We start from the raw sequence: 20406 nt of genomic DNA, 5'->3' as shown, positions 1-20406 counted from the left end.
TCCCAGTGGCTGGAGCACAACCCTGAGTGCATGCCTAAAGTTGGGTTGCCCCAAATGTAAACTCTGAGATAAAGACCCTCCTTAGGGAGGTGGTATTGGGAGGCACCAGCCAGGAGGGGCACCACGGAAGAAAGTCAGAGAGGATGCACTGTTACGCCCTTCGGGATGGGCAGCTGGGCTGTGAGTCTGTCAGGAGCACAGGAGGAATCATCCCAACTCAGATGGGAGAGAGTTGGACCCATGACAGCTCTCCGGTGCCCCTGGGGTGTGTGACACTTCCAAGCTGCCTGGCACACAGGCTCTCCATAGAGTCCTGGGTACTGTGAGGAACTCTGTAACACTCACCCATGTCCTTCTGCTTGGCATTTGGCCTCAGTATCCTGCGGCTTCTGTACAATCTGGGGTGACAAGATATTGCTAATGGAGTTTCTTTGTCTGCCGTCATACAATGTACTCTTAATACGAGTAAGAGAGGTTATGTGAAAGTGATTGTTTTTTCCTAGTATATTGTTGTTTTTTCATCTCAGTAAGTTCTAACCAAAAGTTTCCATCTCTTTGGTTTTTTTTTAAAGCTTTTTAAAGTTATTTTTATTTTATTGGAAAGGCAGTAATACAGACAGAGACAGAGAAAAAAGGGGAGGGAGAGGGAGAATGGGATAAATATATATATTATATACGTATATAATATATATAAATATATATATATGAATGATTATCCATCCATTGGTATATTACCCAAACGACCATTATAGCCAAGGCTGGGTATGCCAAACCCAGGAATTAGGAGTTAGGATCCCCATCTGAGTCCCCAAAATGGGTACAAGTTACTAGGACGTGGGCCATTCTCTCCTGCTTTCCCAGGTGCCATCAACAGGGAACTGCGATTTTGTGAAACCCAGCACAGAGTAGTGAACCCAGCACAGTAGTCTAGTGGCTAAAGTTCTCACCTTCCATACACCAGGATACTACATGGATGCTGGTTCTAATCCCGGCTGCTTCATTTCCTTTCCAGCTCCCTTCTTGTGGCCTGGGAAAGCAGTGAAGGACAGCCCAGGACCTTGGGACCCTGCATCCACATGGGAAACCCAAAAGAAGCTCCTGGCTCCTGATCAGCTCAGCTCCAGCCATTGAGGGCACTCAGGGAATGAACCAGCAGGTGAAAGTCCTTTCTCTCTGTCTCTCCACTCTGTAAATCTGCCTTTCCAATAAAATTAAATCTTAAAAAAAGAAGAAGTGGAGCAGCTAGGATTCGAACAAGCGTCCACATGGAATGCCAGCAGTGAAGGCAGCAGCTTTACCCACTACTCCACAATGCTACTCCCTCAATTTCTTTAAGTTTTATCTTCTTCTATCCTTCAAAGTTCAGTGACCAAAAGCCCAACCCAATGGTATTTCTTATCAGCACTGTATTTTAAATAAGTATGCTTAAAATTAGACACTATCAATTTTATTCACTTAAATATTTCATTATTTACATATTACTACATTTCTTTTCACATTGGAAAATCTAGTCCTAAGTAGATATAAAATATTGACATCTGCTTTTTAAAGTGTTGTAATATTTTTTCAATCCCAGCATATTACCATTGGGAAAAGCAGTTATTATTGTGTACGATGAACAAAAGAGAAGCAGCACTTGTCATCAGTGGTTTTGGGCATATTTGAAAAGTAGTACAATATCACCACTATCTAATTCTAGAATGTTTTCTTTCTCCATAAAATCCTATATCTAATAGCAGAATTTAATTAGCAAAAACAACTCTGCAAATCTGTTTACTTCCAAGTCTACAGGTTTGTCTAGCCTAACCTTGGGATCCTGAAAGACGTGGCTTTTGTATCTCCTTTTTTTTTTTTTTAAACTTAGCATGATATCTCATCTATGTGGCATCCTGCATCAGGTTGTCATTCTCCTTTCTATTAAAACTTAAATTTTTGTATCTAATTTCGTACACATAAAAATACAGGATTGTGTGGCTTTTAGCATATTCACAGAGTTCCATCACTACCATCTAATTTCAGAACATTTTCAGCACTCCCAGAAGAAATCTCACCTCATCAGCAGTATGCATCCCTTTTTATATTTAATCATATTCCACTACAAATGTGCTCATCCTCTCAATCAATGGACATTTGAGTTCTTTCTACTTCTTTTGAATATTGCAAACGCTGCTGCTCGGGTAAGCTCAGACATAGACTTTTTCCCCCCACTTACCTCACTGAGTGCCTAGGACTGCGATTGTTGGGGTGTAGCGGCACTGCACATTCAATAATATGAAGAACTGTCAGACTGCTTCCCAAGTGGCTGTGGCATTTCACGTTTCCTTCAGCAATAGCTGAGGGTTCCAACTTGTCTGTGTCCTTACCAACATTTGTTTTTGTCTGTCTTGATTAGCACCACTAAGGGGCTATGAAATGGCACTTCCTTGTGGATCTTGTCTACACCCACCTACTAGCTTACGATGTTGTGTATTTTTTCTCCTCTGCCTACAGGCCATCTGTACATCTTCCTTGGCTGCCCCAATGTCGAACACCACATTCATTGAGTTTTTAAAAATGTTACGTGTATTCTCCACCAATAAGTTCCAGATGTAAATAAATACTGTAACTTGGATTTAAAAATATTGAAATTGGCTCTATCATGGTTTTTAAAGGATTTAGATCTTAAACTTGGCATGCAAAAAAATCACTAAATATCCAGTATACAAAATTTAAAAACAAAAACAAAACAAAACAAAAAAACTCATAGGAAGCTCCTAGGGCCTACCTTTTGGACCAACGGTAGCAGGCCCTTCCATGACCACAGCAGTTCAAACCTGGGATTCTGTGTCCTCCAGATCTTTTCATTATCATACCTTCTCTGAAAGAAATGTTACGTTAACCAATCATCATCAAATTTCCAACTCAAATCTAGCTGTACACCTCACAACTTAGAATAAAGTTGTTCTCACATGATTTTCCTCCTCATTCTTTCCTCCTTCACCCTCAACTAGTTTGGTGTCATTTTGGTCAAGTTGGGTAATACAATAGATAACCTTGAAAAAAACCGGCCATACGTAGTTCTTTGGCATTTGACACAGCACAATCATGCTGCGCCCTGAGCAGTGTTGAGGCTGGCTCTGAATGCCAAGTGCTTCCCCTTGTCATTGGGAAAACCTAAAAAGACCCTGTGCTGAGATAGGTTAGCTATGACAGAGGCCATGACGGGGCTCATCCACAGATTCCAGCTCTGTATGCACCTCTCCCTTGGCTTCTAGCCAGCAGACCATGCCCACAGTGGCAGAATAAAGGATCCATAGCAAGAAATTTCTACTTTCAAGGAATACTAGTTTGGAAAGCAATAGTAACTTTGGAAAAGCAATAACAATGGCTAAACATGACACTTAACTTCCAATAATGTTCTCAAAGAACTGATGTTAAAAAGTACTTCACTTACTGATTTCCATATTGAACCCTCTGACCGTTAGATGCGAGGGAATCTGTGTGCTAAAGGAATGGGAAAGACAGTAAACCATGTGCCACCATGGTCTACTGTCAGATAGCCTGTGTTAGGCAAGGAGATCTCCCCTCATCCCAGTTGTTGTAGTTCTCTTAAGGGGCAGAACTTGCAGGAAAGCCAGGAGGTTCCATCACCATGGCATGCCACTAAATCAAACATGAATACTTATTAACTTCATATTTTCTTTCAAGGGCCAACACTGAAACTTACATGCCCTTTGGTCCCAAGTCATGGATGAACGACAGCTGGCTTATATCAAGAAATTCTGTCTGAAAACAAGCAAAAAGAAATTCATACTTCAAAAAGGAAACATTTTTTTTTTTTACAAATAAAAAGTTTGTACTGAAAATGTACTACGCATAACACTGTCTTTGGTACATTCTAGGTTACATAGTTTAAGAACCATAGTGTTGCAGCAAAGAAGTGTTAATGAGAAGCATGTAAGTAAATAAGACAACCAATAAAGCAATAGGTAGGTACCCAATCATGTAGAAACAAAATGTTCAACGAGGCCATGGAAAGCTGACTCCCAATGCTTTGTGTTGCTTTTGTTTGGGAGGTGGAGCTTTGGCTGTACTAAGTGCACAAAATAAGAAGAGTACATGGTAATTGTGATATTGGGGAATGTTGTGGAAGAAGGACCCAATGTGCCATGTGGAAATGAGACATGAAGGAGCAAATAAGACAGAAGCTGTAAGGAGATATTATGTACAATTGGGTTAAAGTGAGAATGACGAAAAGGTCATGGGAAATAACATGGCAAGGCAGGTTACTGAGACTGGGAGGCAAAATATATTTTTAATGAGTTCAAGGGGAGAGAATTGTAGGCCTGCCTTCACAATATAAGTTACCAAATACCTGCCAACTATAAATACTACAACAACCACAGCTGTGGCTAGCATTTACTGAACGTTTAGTCGGTGCTGGCACAGTTTTGAGAACTTTTCAAGCTGAAACCTTTTAGAGACAGGTGTCACTTTCCCACTGGATAAAAAAAAATGAGATTATAGCATAAGTGAACATTTTATTTGGCTAAAGAATCATGGAATTATATCATAACATTCAAAATTAAAAATAAAAAATTTTAAATTTGACAGCAAGCATTATTACAATATTTTAACTTTTTTCAACCAATAAGAAACCAAAAGCTTATCTTAGCTCATGAGACTACAAAATAAGATGGTCAGCTTAATTTCCTGCATGGGCTCCTGTTCACCAACTTCTGGCTTAGAGAGCTTCAGTTGTCCAAATTCACAATGGACAGATTTAAAATCAAGTTATGCCAAACCAATCTTCTGAAAACTAAGCTACAAAAGCAACCAGTCATCTCACATCAATCCTGCTCCAATTGAAGTCCACTGCATACTCTAGCTAGGGAAGAGGTAACTGCAAATAGGGAGGTACAGCCGTTAAAAAGGAATGAGAAGAATGCAGTGCAACAAGTGCAGTTAGACAAAATATTGTTCATGATGTACAGACTTGTTTTTAAAGCATCCAACAGTGAACCCAGATCTACCAATGGTCTTTAGGTCATGACAATAATAGACTTGATAGGAATGAGAGAGAGAGACAGAGAGAGGGAGGGAGGCATGGAAAGGTGGGGGGAAGGGGAGAAGGAAGATAGATAAAAAGAGAAAGAAACAGGTGCTTCCAGCACCAGGAAGCATGCAGAGGGGATCAGACATGGAAAACACTCCATATCAACAATATGCTTTGGGATGAACCAGACCGGTGACACATGGATATGTTACCATTACAGGAGTATGGGCAACTACAACTTCCTAGCTGATACCACAGCACTAAGAAGGTGATATTTGATCTAGGCTTGTTAATGTAATTTAACAAAATCAGTTTTAAATGTGCTTGGAAATATCTTATTGTTTTTCTAAAAGATAAAAAAGCTGCAAGTATCTCCCAGTAGGTGGCCAAAAGGAAATGTCCAGATGTCCAGATGAAGGAGGATAGGAGCACTGAGTTGGTCAGCTGGGCAGTTGTGCAGTGAGGCGAAGAGGCTCACATCCTCCAGGCAAGGCTGCCCTCTTGGGCAAATCCTTAGCAAGGGCACAGGGGGGCAAAGAAGACATCTATGGAGGAAACTGGGAGGTTGAATGAAGAGCTCAGCACTCCCTCTCCCAGCCCACAAGACTCAATCTAAGGGAGAAAACGTGTCCCTTCACTTGGCACAGCCGCTCAAGTCAGTACCATTCTTCTCTGCCCTTGACCTACTCTTCCCCTCAAGTTAAAGCTACTCATCCTACCTAGTGAGCAAAAGTGAGCTCAGTCTTATTGATCTGTGGGATTTTTTCTTGAAGGCTTCAAGTGAATCACCACCTTTGAGATAAGGACTCTGAGTCACACAAGTTAAATGATTCACTTCCAATTAGGGCTAACATGCTAACTGCTTAGGGCCTTCTCAAGGAAATCATGTATTTTGTTCTACTTCCAGATGTTAATCCTAAGTTTTAAAAGAGCTCTTTGTCCTTTATCTTCCCTTTCAATTCTCTAGAAGATAAGAATTTTCCAGTTACTAATTAAAATCTGTAGCTGGTGGGCTCTATGCTATAGGCAGCACAGATACAACTTCAGAACACAAAAGGAGCTTCTGTTGGATATTTCTTGAATGTGATTTTTACAACTCGGTTGGATTTGTGCCATTTGTAACAGAGCTATGCCTGGAGGAAGCATGAAGTCCATGTACCCCATCTTACAAGTGTGTAAGGACAGCAAAGGAATTAGTCATCGAGAAGGTTTTGTATCTGAGGCTAAATCCACTACAGTACTATGACGCTCTGTTTTTCACAACTCTAAGAGTATAAAAGGTGGGGAAAAAAGGAAGAAAAGGTAGTTGAGTGCCATCTGACTTACTGGCCATGGAAAAGAAAGGGAAAGAAATGTGCATGGCCAGTGTTAAAAGCCATTTAAGATAACGAAATGGCCAGTGCTTGAACATCTACCCCAATGACTTCAGCTAAATCCACTAGCAACACCATGATAATAAACCTACACCACCTTCACATTCTCAGTGATTTATTATTTGAGAAGTACAGAGAAGGAGGGCTGTGCATTTTTCCATGCTGATTCACTCTCCAAGTACCCTCAACTGTGGGTACTGTGCTGGGCCAAAGCCAGGAGTTTGGAAAACAATACGGGTGTCCCACATGAGTGACAGGAAGCCACCTGCAGCACCATTATGAGTCTCCCGGGAGTGAGGAGCAGGAGCTGGCCCTAGGACCTGAAGCCTGGTAGCAAATCCAAACACTCCAACACAAGTGCAGGCATCCTAACTGGCATCTCCATTGCCAGGCCAAAGATCTGCCCCTCTCTCCGCTTCTTAAGATAATAACATTTTCAAGCTGAGCATGGAATTTGACTTCAGTTCTCAAATTAACCTGGTAATAAAAGTCATCTCAAGCACTTGCTGAAGTTTCAGATCTGGATGCTATTATAGTAAAGGTTCTACACCGTCCATTCTCTTGACCTTATCTTACTCGTGATTCTTCCGATTTAAGGGTGTGAATTAACTTAAAGTAGTTTTGCTTTATAATTTCAGAGTGGAATTTTTTATATTATGTATAGGCAAACTTTACTTTCATCAAGTTTTTTTATTTTAATTTTTTCATATTTATCAAAAGAAACACATAGTTGCTAATTTAATTTAGAAATATGACAGGAGGACCTGTAAATCTAATCTTTGGCCAGAACACATTTAGTTTGAGAGCAATAAATTAGAGAACTGACATGCATCACATTGCAGTTTATATTTAAATCATTTTGGAGAATTCTGCTGCTGGGGGAATATCTCAACAGCCATCAGAAATGAGAAGAAAAGCTCAAGTAATGGGGTTCTTGACCTCTACATGGGAGACCTGGTTTGCGTTCCTGACCCAGCTGTTGTGGGTACTAGAGAAGGTCCAGCAGATTGTTGCATTTTCTGTTTGGCTGTCTCTTTGTCCATGTTTCTCTTTCTCCCTACTTTCCAAATAAGTAATTTAAAAAAAAGAGTTCAACCTATTCAGTGGCTGATTACGGCTTTCTCTTCCAACAGAGAAAGGCACACTGGAATTCCTAAGCGCAACGTGGTTTAACTAGGAAAATATTTTTACCACTGGAAAAATACTTAAAATGAACATTTTCAACCTAAGGGGAAGACACTTAGCCTAGTGGCCAAAATGCCACATCTCATCAGAGAACCTGGCTGTGATTCCTGGCTCTGATGCCTTAATAGAGCTTCGTGCCGATGCGGACTCTGGGAAGGAGCAATGATAGCCCCATAGGAAGACAGCTGCCACCCATCTGGAAGACCTGGCTTTGATCGAGCCCGGCTCCAGCCACTGTGGGAATTCAAGGAGTGAACCTGTAAGGGTGAGATCTTCCTCTCTCTCATAAATAAAGTGCAAACATTCTTTAGTCAGAATCAGAATCTAGGGTCCAGCATTGTGGTATAACATGTTAAACACCCCCCAGCAATTCCAGCATCTAACACTGGCCCCAGTTTGAGTCCCAGCTGCTCACTTCAGATCCAGCTCCTTGTTAATGTGCCTAAGAAAACAGAGAAAGACGACCCAACTACCTGGGCCCCTGCACCCATGTGGGAAAGAAGAAGCTGGAAGAAGCTCCTGGTTCCTGGTTTCAGCCTAGTCTAGCCCCAACCATCGTAGCCATTCAGGGAGTAAATCAGCAGAAAGGAGATTCTTTTACTCACTGTTGCTCCCTGTCTCTCCTTCTCTCTATGTAATTACATATCTAATCTTTAAAAATCTATCTAAAATATAGTAAAAACATGGAAAGAGAAGCTTGAATTCAGCACACTCAGCGAAGTACTGAATGCTATGCCACAGGCAGGCAGAAGAATAAATTAAATGGAAGATTATTGAACTCAGACATTCACCCACACCTGAGCAATTCTCTATGACAGAAAAGAGCTAGTCTGATTTTTAGCGATCACAAAGGAGGCAGAATTTCCAGTGCTTGCAGCAGAGTAGCTTAATCATGCTGCTACTGCGAGATACCTGTTCCTGTGACACACAAAGGAAGAACTCCTGCCCATCCTCCTACTCCTGAGCTCCTCTGGTTGAACTCCAATTGCTCACTTACATGCGGAATTGTTTATTCCAGGACTGACGGCCATGCAAGCTCTGTCAGGCCCACTGATCATCACACTGCAAGCTGTTGCAGAAGGTGAGCCATGGTCTGGTCTAGGACAGTTATGTGTGTATAAAGGGCAGCTGCTGGATGCATATTTGGAGCAATCTGCAGATCATCTGCTGCCAGCCTCTGACACTGAGGAGTACAGAAGAGCCAACGGGCTGCCGCTTCCTCTTCTGCACACAGAGGGCTGTGTGTATAAATCTGATGGCATTCTCTAAACCAGTGGCCAACTCACAATCACATCTACTCTTGGGTTCCACGTGTAATCACCTTCACAGCAATGCTGCTGGTGCAGGCACAGCATCAACCTAACGCTTGAATGCATGACATCTCTCTAGAGCTGGAGGGAACTGCAAAGCTGAGCTTTTAAAGACACCCATCATCGGGGTCTCTGGAAGAGCAGAGCTCAGCATGTGCTGACACGGGAACTGTACAGACCACTTCCTCCACCTCACTGGCTAGCTGCCTCCTAACAGCTCTGAGGCTGCTTCGAAACTTCAACAGCTTTTCTCTCCGTTCTCAGATTTCTCAAATTTTCTTTTTCCCTAGCTTTTCCCATGCATCTCACTTTCAGAAGGAAAGAAAAGCCTTTCTTTCATAAGTGTCACAGGCCAATCTGACAACAATCACACTTTGCTTTATATAATCTATGAGTGTTCAACCCCACTCATTCTTTTCTCATTCACTAAATATTGTTTGATGTTAGAACTGCTTTCATGCATTATTCTAGAGGCATGGAGACTAGAACAGCATCTCAAGTCCATTTAAACCTGATCTTTCACTGAATTCCATGCAATACTTTAAAACAGTATCATATCACCATAAACTGAACCTTTCCTGGCAAACCCATTTTCTAGTCATTTAATTTATTATGATTCAAGGAATAATACAGATGTGGATGCAAGGACTTGACTTAATAAAGTAATCCAAAATTTAGCTTAAATTTTGCTATTTTATCAATTAACCCAAAATTTAAATCACTGAATGGTACTTACTGTTGCATGATAATTCTTATACATGGGCATTTTCAGTATCTTTGCCAAGTAATCTTCCAGTTGTTTCTATAAAACAAAGAGGTAAGAATTAACATGGTCATATTTATAGAACAATTTAATCACTCAGTGCTGGTGATGAACTCTTTTGTTTCATCTCCTATCAGTTATTTGATTATTCATGCTATTATTTGAAACATTGAATATCATTAAGAAGTTATTTCCATTTCTCCCTTGAGCAATTACTTAAATTTCTTCTTCTTCCTATTTATGATTCCACTTACTGAGCTCTTGTGTAAACTGCGGACAGTTTCTAAATTACACTTAGACTTCTGTAGCTGCCACAACAGGCTAGCCCACAGCATGCACTTCTAAAGCATTTGTTTATTTTACCAAAATCTTGGTTTTATCTTTCAGATTTTAACACAGAATTTATTGGAAGATGCATTGCAATTTTAAATGGCTTTCCTAGAAACAAAGGGGAAGAGTTAACAAAACTTTCCAGAAGGGTGCACTCTGACTTCCTGTCTGTTAAAATGTATGTAGCAGGGGAGATGACACAGGCTTGAGGAAGTGGAGCAAATCACACTGACCACGAACTAAAAACCCAGCACCTTTTCACTGCTTCACTCAGTGTCAACAGCTGTAATCATTCTTCTAATGCACATCCCAAGAAACCCCAAGCTTTATGTCTAGGCATCATGGAAAATGTATTTAAAAATTATAAACAAGATAACAACTACAAAGAAGAAACCAAGTATTTACCATAGAACATAAAATTTCAGATCACAAAATACAACTTTTGGTCATTTCCTAGTGTCCAAAAAAAAGACCCTGTCTACACAGCAGCACTCCCTGAAATGGAGTTGGCAGAGGGCTCACTTTCCCTTAGCCTCCCATCCTCGAGTCATGCAATCCACACCTGTCACCCTCTTCTCGCTCCCCAGCTGCCCCATCTGTGGATCAGGAATGAGAAATAAGCTACTACAAATTAAGAATCAACTTATGTAGATGTGCATTTTTTTAAGATTTATTTTTATTTGAAGTGTTATAGATAGAAGGGGAGACAGAGAGATCATTCTGCTGGTTCACTATCCAAATGGCTGCTAAGGCCGGAGCTGGGCCATTCCAAACCCAGGAGCCAGGAGCTTCCTCTGGGTCTCCCACATGGGTGCAGGGACCCAAGGACTTGGGTCATCCTCTGCTACTTTTCCCAGGACATATAAGCAGGGAACTGGATGGGAAGCAGAGCAGGAAGTATGCGAACTGGCGCCCCTGTGGGATGGCACTAGTTCCTATGTATGTTGTTTTTAAGGACTAGACCTCAAACCTCACGGTGAGCAGCTCCATGCTGGCCTCCATGTTGGAACCCAGGCAGTTTCCAGCAGAGAACAGAGCCTGTTTCTAAAGTAACTGCTGACAAATACTTTCTCTCTCTCTCTTCTGGGGAACTGCTATCACCTCTCCAGGGCTTGGGCAAGAATCCAGTGCCTAACTAGTGTCAGGGATGCTAAATCAGCATGGGTGATGGAACACCACATGGAGAAATTCAGCCACAGCTTCTCCATCTCTATGTAGACGAGGGACTGTGAGGCCACCTACCCTCCTACCGAAGTACTGCTCTTCTCTCATGTCTTCAGATGTCCGGGGCAAACTGGGCATATTCCGAGGCTCCTCTCCTTTAACGTTCTGTCTTCTAAATGTGTGCCTAAAACGCATAAGGTAAGCATTTCTTAGACTGGACTAGGTGATTAGGACTCATAATATCCTTCATGAGGTAGCTTATTCCCTTCTCAAAAAGTCTGTTCGGTTAAGACCATTTGTCAACAGTGGACGGACTAGCCTGCAAAAGGGCTGAAAGATACTTGACATCCAACCTGCGTACTGGGATGACAAGTCATTCCGACAGGGTTACCTTTTGGTGGGGATGGGAATTCGGATGAAGGCTTTGTACTTGACCAACTCTCTGTGAAACTCTTGGAAGTGCTTGTACTTCCTCTTAACCTGCCATTTAAATTCCCCATGTGTCAATTCGATGGTGTAGAGATTGATACTTGGCACCTAGTGATAGAGAAAAACAGTTGGTGATTTCAGACAGCAAAAAATGTCCTAAACGATCAACAAACAGTTAATAAGTAGCATGGAAGTGTGCTTATATACTTCCATTTTTTTTCAAATATGAAATAATCAAAACTTTTGTCCGATAAGTTACTTAGGAACAAACTTCAAAGTATAAACTCCTACAAATCTTCCTTTCACACACATACACACACAGATGCATAATCACAGAGGCAGACATAGACATAGTTACACACACACACACACACACACACACACACACACAACAAGAATCCAGACAAAGAGACTGAGTGAGGGCCCTGTTTAGTTGTCAGGAAGCCAATTCATAGGTGAAAGCAGTGAACAGGCAACTGGCAAAGGTAAGAGGGAAATGGAAGACAATGGCTGCGAGCAACAGCATCTTGGCCCTTCTGTCTTCTCTCCTCCTTCTGTCACTCTTGCCAAGGCCTAGCCCTGTCTGTACCACCCAGCTGCCCTGAGGCACCACCAGTGTCTGGAAAGGGCAGGCAAAGAAAACTGCTGAAGCAGTGAGCATGCAAGGTGCAGCGCACAATTAAGTATGATAATGGTGCATTGGAATGATTTAATCTTCATAACAAACCTAGAAGGTAAGGACTCTTATGCCCATCATTCAGATGACAAAACTGAGAAACATGGAGGATCACAAAGCAAAATTAAACTAAACCACATGTTAAACTCCTACATGTTTTTGCCTTTCCACACAACAGCTGGCAGGCAAAATAAGAAGGCAGAGGTCATCTATCTTTAAGACACTGCTGAATTGGTGGTAGTTTTGGGGAGACATGCCCCAACTTATAAGAAAGCCTTACACCACAGCAAGGCACGGAGGAAGGTGTATAAATCAGGAAGTCAGCACAGGCATGAAGGAGGGGGTGAGGACAGAGTACTAGCAAAGCCATCAGGAAACCCAAGCTACACTGCCACATTCCAGAAGACAAGCAGGGAGCAGGAGCAGAGCTTATCTCTAACTGAAGGTCAGTAACCTCTGCTTTCCCAGAGGAAGGAGTCACAGTTGGCCTTATCCTGGTATGGCTGGGGTTCAACTGGTAGGACCAAGGTCACCACTTAGCAGTAACTTTCCCCGCCAGGCACAAATGAAGCGAACACAGAGGCCCCCACCAACTGCCCCTAGCCAAACCCATTGCCAAGGGAACAGCTTTGCTCCAAGAATCCATTTCACCACGAGGCCTTTGCAGGACTCAGAGAAGGATAGCAGGCTACACTTTTGAGTCATCACACTGATAATCTGGCATCCTGGTTCTTTCGCTGTATGAGCCACGTAACACTGCTGTTCTCTTGCTCAACAAGCACAAAAATAAAAGCTAAACTTTTCCTCAACTTCCACCTGGCATTTCAGGCGCAATGCTTATTCCCCAAGAATCCAGATGTAACAGAAAACTGGGGACATGGGAGGGCTCAGGAGAGGCAAGTGATAATTTACTAAACTATCAGATTGCTTTAAATGCTTTTCAAAAAAAGTGTCTCCTATGAGGAGGGAAGAATGTGACAATAGAGATTACATGAGAAGCAGTGAGAACTTTGAAAGGGCTAGACAAGGAAAGGAACAGAAATCAAAAAACAGAGCTGTAGCCAGGAGGAAGAAAAAGGCGAGTGGAGGCAGCGGCGGAGAAGCACTGTGAGAACAAAGAGGCGAGGCCACCCAGTGCTCGGACCTTTGAGGTAGAGGTGAAGCGCTCCACTTCCAGGACTTGCGCTTTGACGGCACAGCCAGAGAGATACGTCTGGATGTTAGGCTCCTTAAATCCTTGAGTGTTATAAATCGCAGAGAAAGGGATCATCCCTAAAAAGCAAATTAGCAAGCAAAGTTGTCTCAGTACGTGACAGGAGCATCACTTGCCTCTTACAGACACCCTTTAAGAATCACAGCATATTAAAACATATTAATGACTGATTTTTGTCTCATCTTTTACGAGATCATTTTAGTCCCATGTCATGATATCTCCCAAGGAACGGGAGTCATTTCCTGGTTATTTCAGATTCCTTGCTCTGCCAACCAACCCTGATGAAATGCATCTGTCTTCACCTTCCTGTGCCTTTGGATCGCTGGGAGACAGGTCGCATTCCACCTCCTCTCCCTCGAAGTGGAGCTCCCGCGAGTCGAGGTTTTCTATCAGATTGCTCATGTCGGCAGCGATTTTCTGCAGCGCAGAGGTGTTCACTCGGGGCTGATTTTTCAGTGACATGTTATCAGCAAACAGAGTAAAAGCAGAGGGGCTGAAAAAGAAGAAAAGAATTCCAAAACCTTATTCTTCTGATCAAAGCAAAGCCAATCACACAACCTGAATCCAGGCTGGTGTGCAGCAAACGGAAACCCCCCAGCCTGCTTTCGCCTGAGCCCTGGTTATCTATCCCAAGCCACCTTTTCCTTGACCTTCCCCTTTAACATCGAATGGATCCCAAGCTTGTGAATTAAGATGGAATGAAACAGTCATGAATAAGGGAAAAAAGAAACACCACCTGGAATGCATGCCCATGTTTCTTTCATCCAATGTTATGAACTTCGACAAGTGAGGACAGAGTGCTTATTCAAAGAAAGGAAACAAAACCATAGCTGTAATAAATACATGGAAAGAAAGACTACCACATACAATTAAAAAAAAAGAACTTTAAATACTCCCTAAAGAAAATTGAGGCTATTTCATAAACATGAAGATATAAAAACAGTCTTATAATGGTAGCCTTTTCTGCATTTTTCCTGGAGTTGATGCTTTAAGCTGAGTATTTGAAGCCTTTCTGAGATAAGAGGTTTCATCCATGAATTGACATGATGACATGCGTGGCTTGAAATGAAACTGATTAATATACCTGCTCCAGAAGATAGCCAAGATGCTAGACTTAAACAACTCTGCCTCTCTTTTTTTTTTTCCCCCAGAAAACTGGTTCTATTTCATTCCGACAGTTAATAACACAAGTCGTTGCACATCAATACCCAGGGAAGAAGAATTCCTATGGATTTTATTTTTCATTCAAAGTACTGAGATTTAAGCCTTGAGCACTGACATTGGAGCTCGATGAAAAGTCTGAACTGCCAAATGGAAAAATCATCTCTTAAGTTACAACTGGCCCTAAAAGGGAAGGGTTCTCATACCAATCAGTAACTTCTGTGCTTGTTAATTTATTACTGCACATTATAAACATTAACTAAGCACAGATCATGCGTGAGGCACAATGAGTGGGAATGTAAAGATGAGGTGGGCTGGACTCTGATTAATAGCACCTGACACTGATTGAAACAAGCGCTATGTTTCAGTTCTATCCTTGGCCTCTTGGGAGGACGTGGAACCTAGGAAGGGAATGGGATGGAATGAAAGGAAGACACTTGGCTGAGTGCATTCCTTTAGCTGCTATCAAAAGACTAGCGTGGCTATGTGGGAAGCACTAGGGTGAAGCCTCAGGGCCATTTGGGCAGTCCTCACCATAACTCAGCAAGTGCCTAAAAACCAGACTGCTGGCAGCAGGCAGCAGGCAGCCAGTTTTAAAGTCAGAAACAAAGGGTGGTGGGGTAAAGGAAGGTGATTTAGCTTATACCACCCACCCACACACACACACACACACACACACACACACACACACACACACACATCTAAAATCCATCTAAGTTCCTTATGAGTTATGTTATCAATCATGTTTATTTCTGCATTCTGGGTAGAAGAAAGCCTGAAGCTAAATTGTGGCCTACTGTTAACGAAATACAGGCCTATCTTTAGTTGTACATTATTGCATTAGGAATCTAAAGAACAAAAGATATCAGAAGTTTATTATTTCTGCTTTGAAGATGACATGAGTTTATCCATTATTCATTTACACATAAGAAAATTGGGGCACAAAGATATTAACTATGTGACTTCTCCTTGGCCAGTATATCTAAGGCCTTGGGTCTGGTAGACTGGGTCAAGCAGAGGGATTTAAGTACAGAATTCTTTAATCCAAGAGCCTACATTCAACCATAGTCTTTATATTATAGTATAATTTCTGCTGATAAGTAGATACTACAGAATAGAGAGAAGCATCCAGATAAACAAGTACCCTCAGACAGTCTGGTTAAGAACTGACTCTAACAGGAAGAATTAAAAATTAATTGCTCCTGCAGCTCAGTCTCTTAGTCTATTTTTTTGAGATTTATTTTTTTATTTATTCAAAAAAAGAAAGCGAGGATTTCCATATCAAGGAGAGTGGATTATTTCAGGATAAGGCACTTAACATGAAACTCTAATTACCAACAAAAATAATTGTAAGATTTTTCAGCCTCCCTTGATAGTTTAATTATTTCAACCCTTCTCCTGTGTCAAGAAATTAATCCAAGTCAGATTTTGTCTCTTGGTTTATATGTGTAGGAGGCAGAAAGGGGGGCGGATCCCACCTGCTGGCTTTCTTCACAAATGCTCACAACCAGGAGACAGCAACTCAACCCCGCCTCCCACGTGGGTGACACAAACCTAACCACCAGAGCTATCACTGCTGACTGTCCCAGGCTCTGCACGAACAGGAAGCTGCAATCGGGAGACCAGCAGGAAACTCGGCACAAGCCCTGTGACAGGGGAAGACTGGGACAGGGGTGTCTTCACAAGGCTAAACACCTTCCTAAACCAAACAGTTTTTACATGTGAGAAGCAGATCACAGATTTTTTTTTTTAAACTTATTTATTTTGTTGGAAAGGCAGATTTACACAGGGAAGGAGACAGAGAAAGATCTCCCATCTGCTGGTTCGCTCCCCAAGTAGTCCTAATGGCTGGAGATGAGCCGATCCAAAGTCAGGACTCCGAGCCTCTTCAGTTTTTCCAGGTGGTTAAGGGCCTCAAGGTTTTGGGATGTTCTTGACTACTACTTTCCCAGGCCACAAGCAGGGAGCTGGATGGGAAGTGGAGCAGCCAGGACACGAAACAGCACCCATGTCGATCTCAGCACTTGCAAAGCAAGGATTTAATCACTGAGCCATCATACCAGGCCAGACAGAATGTTTTCTCACCTGGATAATTTAGCCTGTTCAACCTCCATTGAAGAGCTATTGTATCTAGACACAACTAAAATATTTATTTATTTCCTTTCCTTCAGGTTTATGAAACACTTGTATTACTACAATGAAGCAAATTTTGCTTTAATTGATTAAACAAACTTAAGGATAAAATGTCCCAGCCTTCTCAACACAACAGGAAAAAATATGGTTCCCACTACCCTTTGTGCTTATGTTAAAAATTTATGCTAACTTGAACATACACAGACTAACTTTGTAAGATAATTGGGATAGACCCAGCTATCCTTCTCCTAGGAATATACCCAAAAGAAATGAAATCCACATATGAGAAGGGGATCTGTAATCCTACATTTGCAGCAGCACAATCCATAATAGCAAAGACATGGAAACAAACCAGATGCCTGTCCAAAGTAGAGTGGTTAAAGAAACTATGGTACATCTACTCCATGGAATATTACTCAGCTATTAAAAAGAATGAAATTATACCATCTGCAACTTGATGGTAACGAGAGACCATTGTGAGTCAATTACAAAAGAACTAACACTGTATGTTCTCTCTAATATAAAAAAAACATCATGCAACGTGTAACTTCAATAATCCAATCCATACTGGGTTTTTTTGGGGGGAGGGGGGCTGCATTCCTTTGTGTTTTAATGTTTTTGATTTCAGTTTCATTTATTCCAAATACTTTCTTTTCTCTTGTCGAATCCATCACTGGCTCATGAATTTCAGGGTGGCATCATTTTATGCAAGAGACTTTTGCGTTTTGTTTTTGTCACCAATGTGTTGGTTACATAGTGGTGCATTTTTTCATGATTCTATAATTCTGCTGTTATTGTTGTTGTGACTGCTGCTCTAATTCATACCAGTTGTTGACCTTATTTCATGGCTTCCCATTTATGGAAATGTATAGTGATGGAGTACTAGGGACTACCATATCAAGATGTGGGGATACAATGCAATATGCATCCCTGCTTCCAAATCAAAGATGGACACCCAATGAAACTGTTGGAAACATGTAGATGCTGGATTCTCTTTCATTGTATCAACAACATTGGGGCACACTTAAATAACTGATTGATGGAACTGATGGAATTATGAAGAACTATGTTATTTGTAGCAACATGGGGAAAATCTGTTGGGGAATGGGAGTGGGGGGGAGGAATCCCAGTGTATATGAAATTGTACCACAAAATTCAAAAATTCAAAATAAAAAGTTAACAAAAAAAGATATATGCATCCTTAAAAAAAGATAATTGGGACAGTTTTAGAACCCCTGAATCAAGCAAGAAGAAATATTCAGGCTGAAAGAAAAGAAGTAGACTAACTTGTGAAAAACTTAAGAATGAGTGAGAACAAAGTACAAAGTCACTCAGCTTGGGCTAGTGTTAAGTTTATTAAGTAGGTCAACCTGAGTCTAAATTACCATGTGCTGGGTTCTAGAGGCTAACTATTTTCATCTTACATGCTTGAATGCCTGTAAAGGTAAATCGATATTTAATAGTTCACAAATTTATATATGTCAATATATTTATATTAAGTATACATATTTGCATACATATAAATCAATATCTCATATTACACACACATATATATTTATAAATGTTTAAGTTCTATAACAAGAGATGACCTCCACCTTAATCACTACACAGTGAAAGTGATCCTACTAATCTACAGTCATCACGAATCCAGAAGCAAGAAATAATGACAGCTTCCTAAATTTTGTCCTTACCTTCTATTTTTTACAGTTCACAATATCTTCTAAAAAATCACATGGAACTTCAACGGACCCAAAAGATTAGTAAATCCGTCCATGCTTTTGTGAGTGAACCATAAAACAACGGACAATGAATCAAGTCCTTTTTTCACCATTGCCTTTACCTGTATCCTTCACAATGTTTTTTGCTTTTTGTATTTTTCTTGTTATAATTATTTTCCACGACACAGTTTTGTATGTATAGGGATTCCCCCTCTATCTCCCCTTTCTCCCCACCACATTTCCCCCTATATTGTTGCTGTAGAGGAGTCCTTTCAGCAACAGTCTCAGGTTCATCCTTTTGCTATTTAAGTATATCATGGCATTGCAGGTATAGGCAATGACATAAAATAGAGTACCCTACTATCAAATTTGCTAGTCTACATTACATATTCATCTGGGAGAATATATGTTTACAAATAGAAAGCAATATATTTACCTATATATGTATTCAGTGTTCACCTATATATCTATTTGTTTCGTATTTTCCATGAATCATTGGCTTTTGATCAATCATATTACTGGATTTGCTTCTGAATACCAGCTCTCAGGCCACTCATGCCCTGTGCTGTCAACTGGCATGTTAGTCAAGGTTTTATTGGTTTTTTTCCCCCGCATCTAACATGATCTATAAAGGGTGGTGAGCAACTGACTCAGTTACAGCTTATCTAAACCAGCAAAGGGAGAAAAGGCCTTCAATGTTTATACATGAGATAATGCCATTGATTTCATTACCTCTTTATAAAATTATGATGCAAGATCAGTATCTCTTTTGTACCAGGAAGGGATGGTGCGGTGAAAAGATAAGGGCAGTTGTTTCCCTTCTATTTGCATTTCTATCCAGGAAGCAAACACAAAGGTCCTCTCTCCCTAGTTTTGATGGTCTTGATACTAGAGTTTAAAATCTTGGCAGGAAATATTTAGTGCAACCAGCTATTTAGTGACGAAACAGAAATTTAAAACATATGATCTCAATTTTCATCAAGAGTGGGTAGTAGAACAAAAAAAAAGGAAGATGACGTCTTTTTCAGATAAGAAATACATAAATATTTCCTTGGCCAAAATACAGTAAAAAGACCAAGAGTAACGATTGATATTAAAATAAATATTAACATTAGCTAATATTTGCTGAATATGTGCTACATACCAGGCACTGAGCAAAGAGATCAATTTCATGTCCTCATCTGAAATTCACATAACTTTAGGCAAAGCCTACAGAGGGCAAATATGGCTTTGGTGCCACATGGTCGGGAAGCAATGGAGCTACACCCGACCCTGAATGATATGATCCCAAAGTCCAACTAGTTAAGAAACTAGTGGTGGAACCAGAGGTGGGGGCAGGGAGAGTCACCAGGAGACTGTCCTTCCTCACTTGATACCAACTGCAAACGGACAATTAAAAAAAAAATACAACAACAAAACCCCAATACCTATCAGGTGAAGATAACTGGGACTCACCTCTTAATTCGTTTTCTAAAATATACAAAATTCTCCCATGATTTTCTGCATGATATCTATGCTTAGCAAGAGAAACAAACACAATGGCTCTGTGAACCAAAACAATATTATAATGTATGAATGTGAATGACTGTTTCTAGTTTAATTGATTAATGGGGATTTCTTGCTCTCTCATTTTATATGCTGCTGGCATAATTGGAGGATCTGTACTAGTAATCCCCGAAAATACACTGTACTGAAATTCCTTAGCTAGAACAAACCCTATGCTCCCTGAAGCACCAAAGTCATGACTGTAGCGTCAACTGCCAGTGATACATTAAGCCTTGCAAAAATAGTGCCTTTTTTCCTGTTTAGCTTTGAATGAGGTAAATAGTATTGCCATATTTTATATTCCAGATTGTATATCTTGCAGAAATAACTCATTTAAAAAGCTGCTTGACATATCTTTAGAGCTTTCAGTT

The 20406-nt window shown here is 40.9% G+C and overlaps 1 protein-coding gene across 2 annotated transcripts in view; it reads right to left on the bottom strand.

The window, feature by feature from the left end:
• The window catches only part of PLD1 (phospholipase D1), a 167628-nt gene that overhangs the window by 110937 nt on the left and 36285 nt on the right, over positions 1-20406 (bottom strand). For both annotated transcript variants that reach the window (XM_041002931.1, XM_041002932.1), the window contains exons 2-8: positions 13781-13971; positions 13410-13537; positions 11552-11697; positions 11239-11344; positions 9640-9705; positions 3707-3765; positions 2765-2857 (exon numbers count right to left, since the gene is read on the bottom strand). In XM_041002931.1, the coding sequence (XP_040858865.1) occupies positions 2765-2857; positions 3707-3765; positions 9640-9705; positions 11239-11344; positions 11552-11697; positions 13410-13537; positions 13781-13940 (758 nt within the window). In that variant the 5' untranslated portion in view covers positions 13941-13971. The remainder of the gene's footprint in view (positions 1-2764; positions 2858-3706; positions 3766-9639; positions 9706-11238; positions 11345-11551; positions 11698-13409; positions 13538-13780; positions 13972-20406) is intronic.

This window comes from Ochotona curzoniae, unplaced genomic scaffold (genome assembly GCF_017591425.1).
Source record: "Ochotona curzoniae isolate NIBS_2020 unplaced genomic scaffold, NIBS_Ocur_1.0 scaffold_2587, whole genome shotgun sequence".
In the NCBI taxonomy this organism is placed as follows: domain Eukaryota; kingdom Metazoa; phylum Chordata; class Mammalia; order Lagomorpha; family Ochotonidae; genus Ochotona; species Ochotona curzoniae.
The sequence above is the reverse complement of the archived record's forward strand: the minus strand, read 5'-3'. Positions and strand labels throughout refer to the sequence as shown.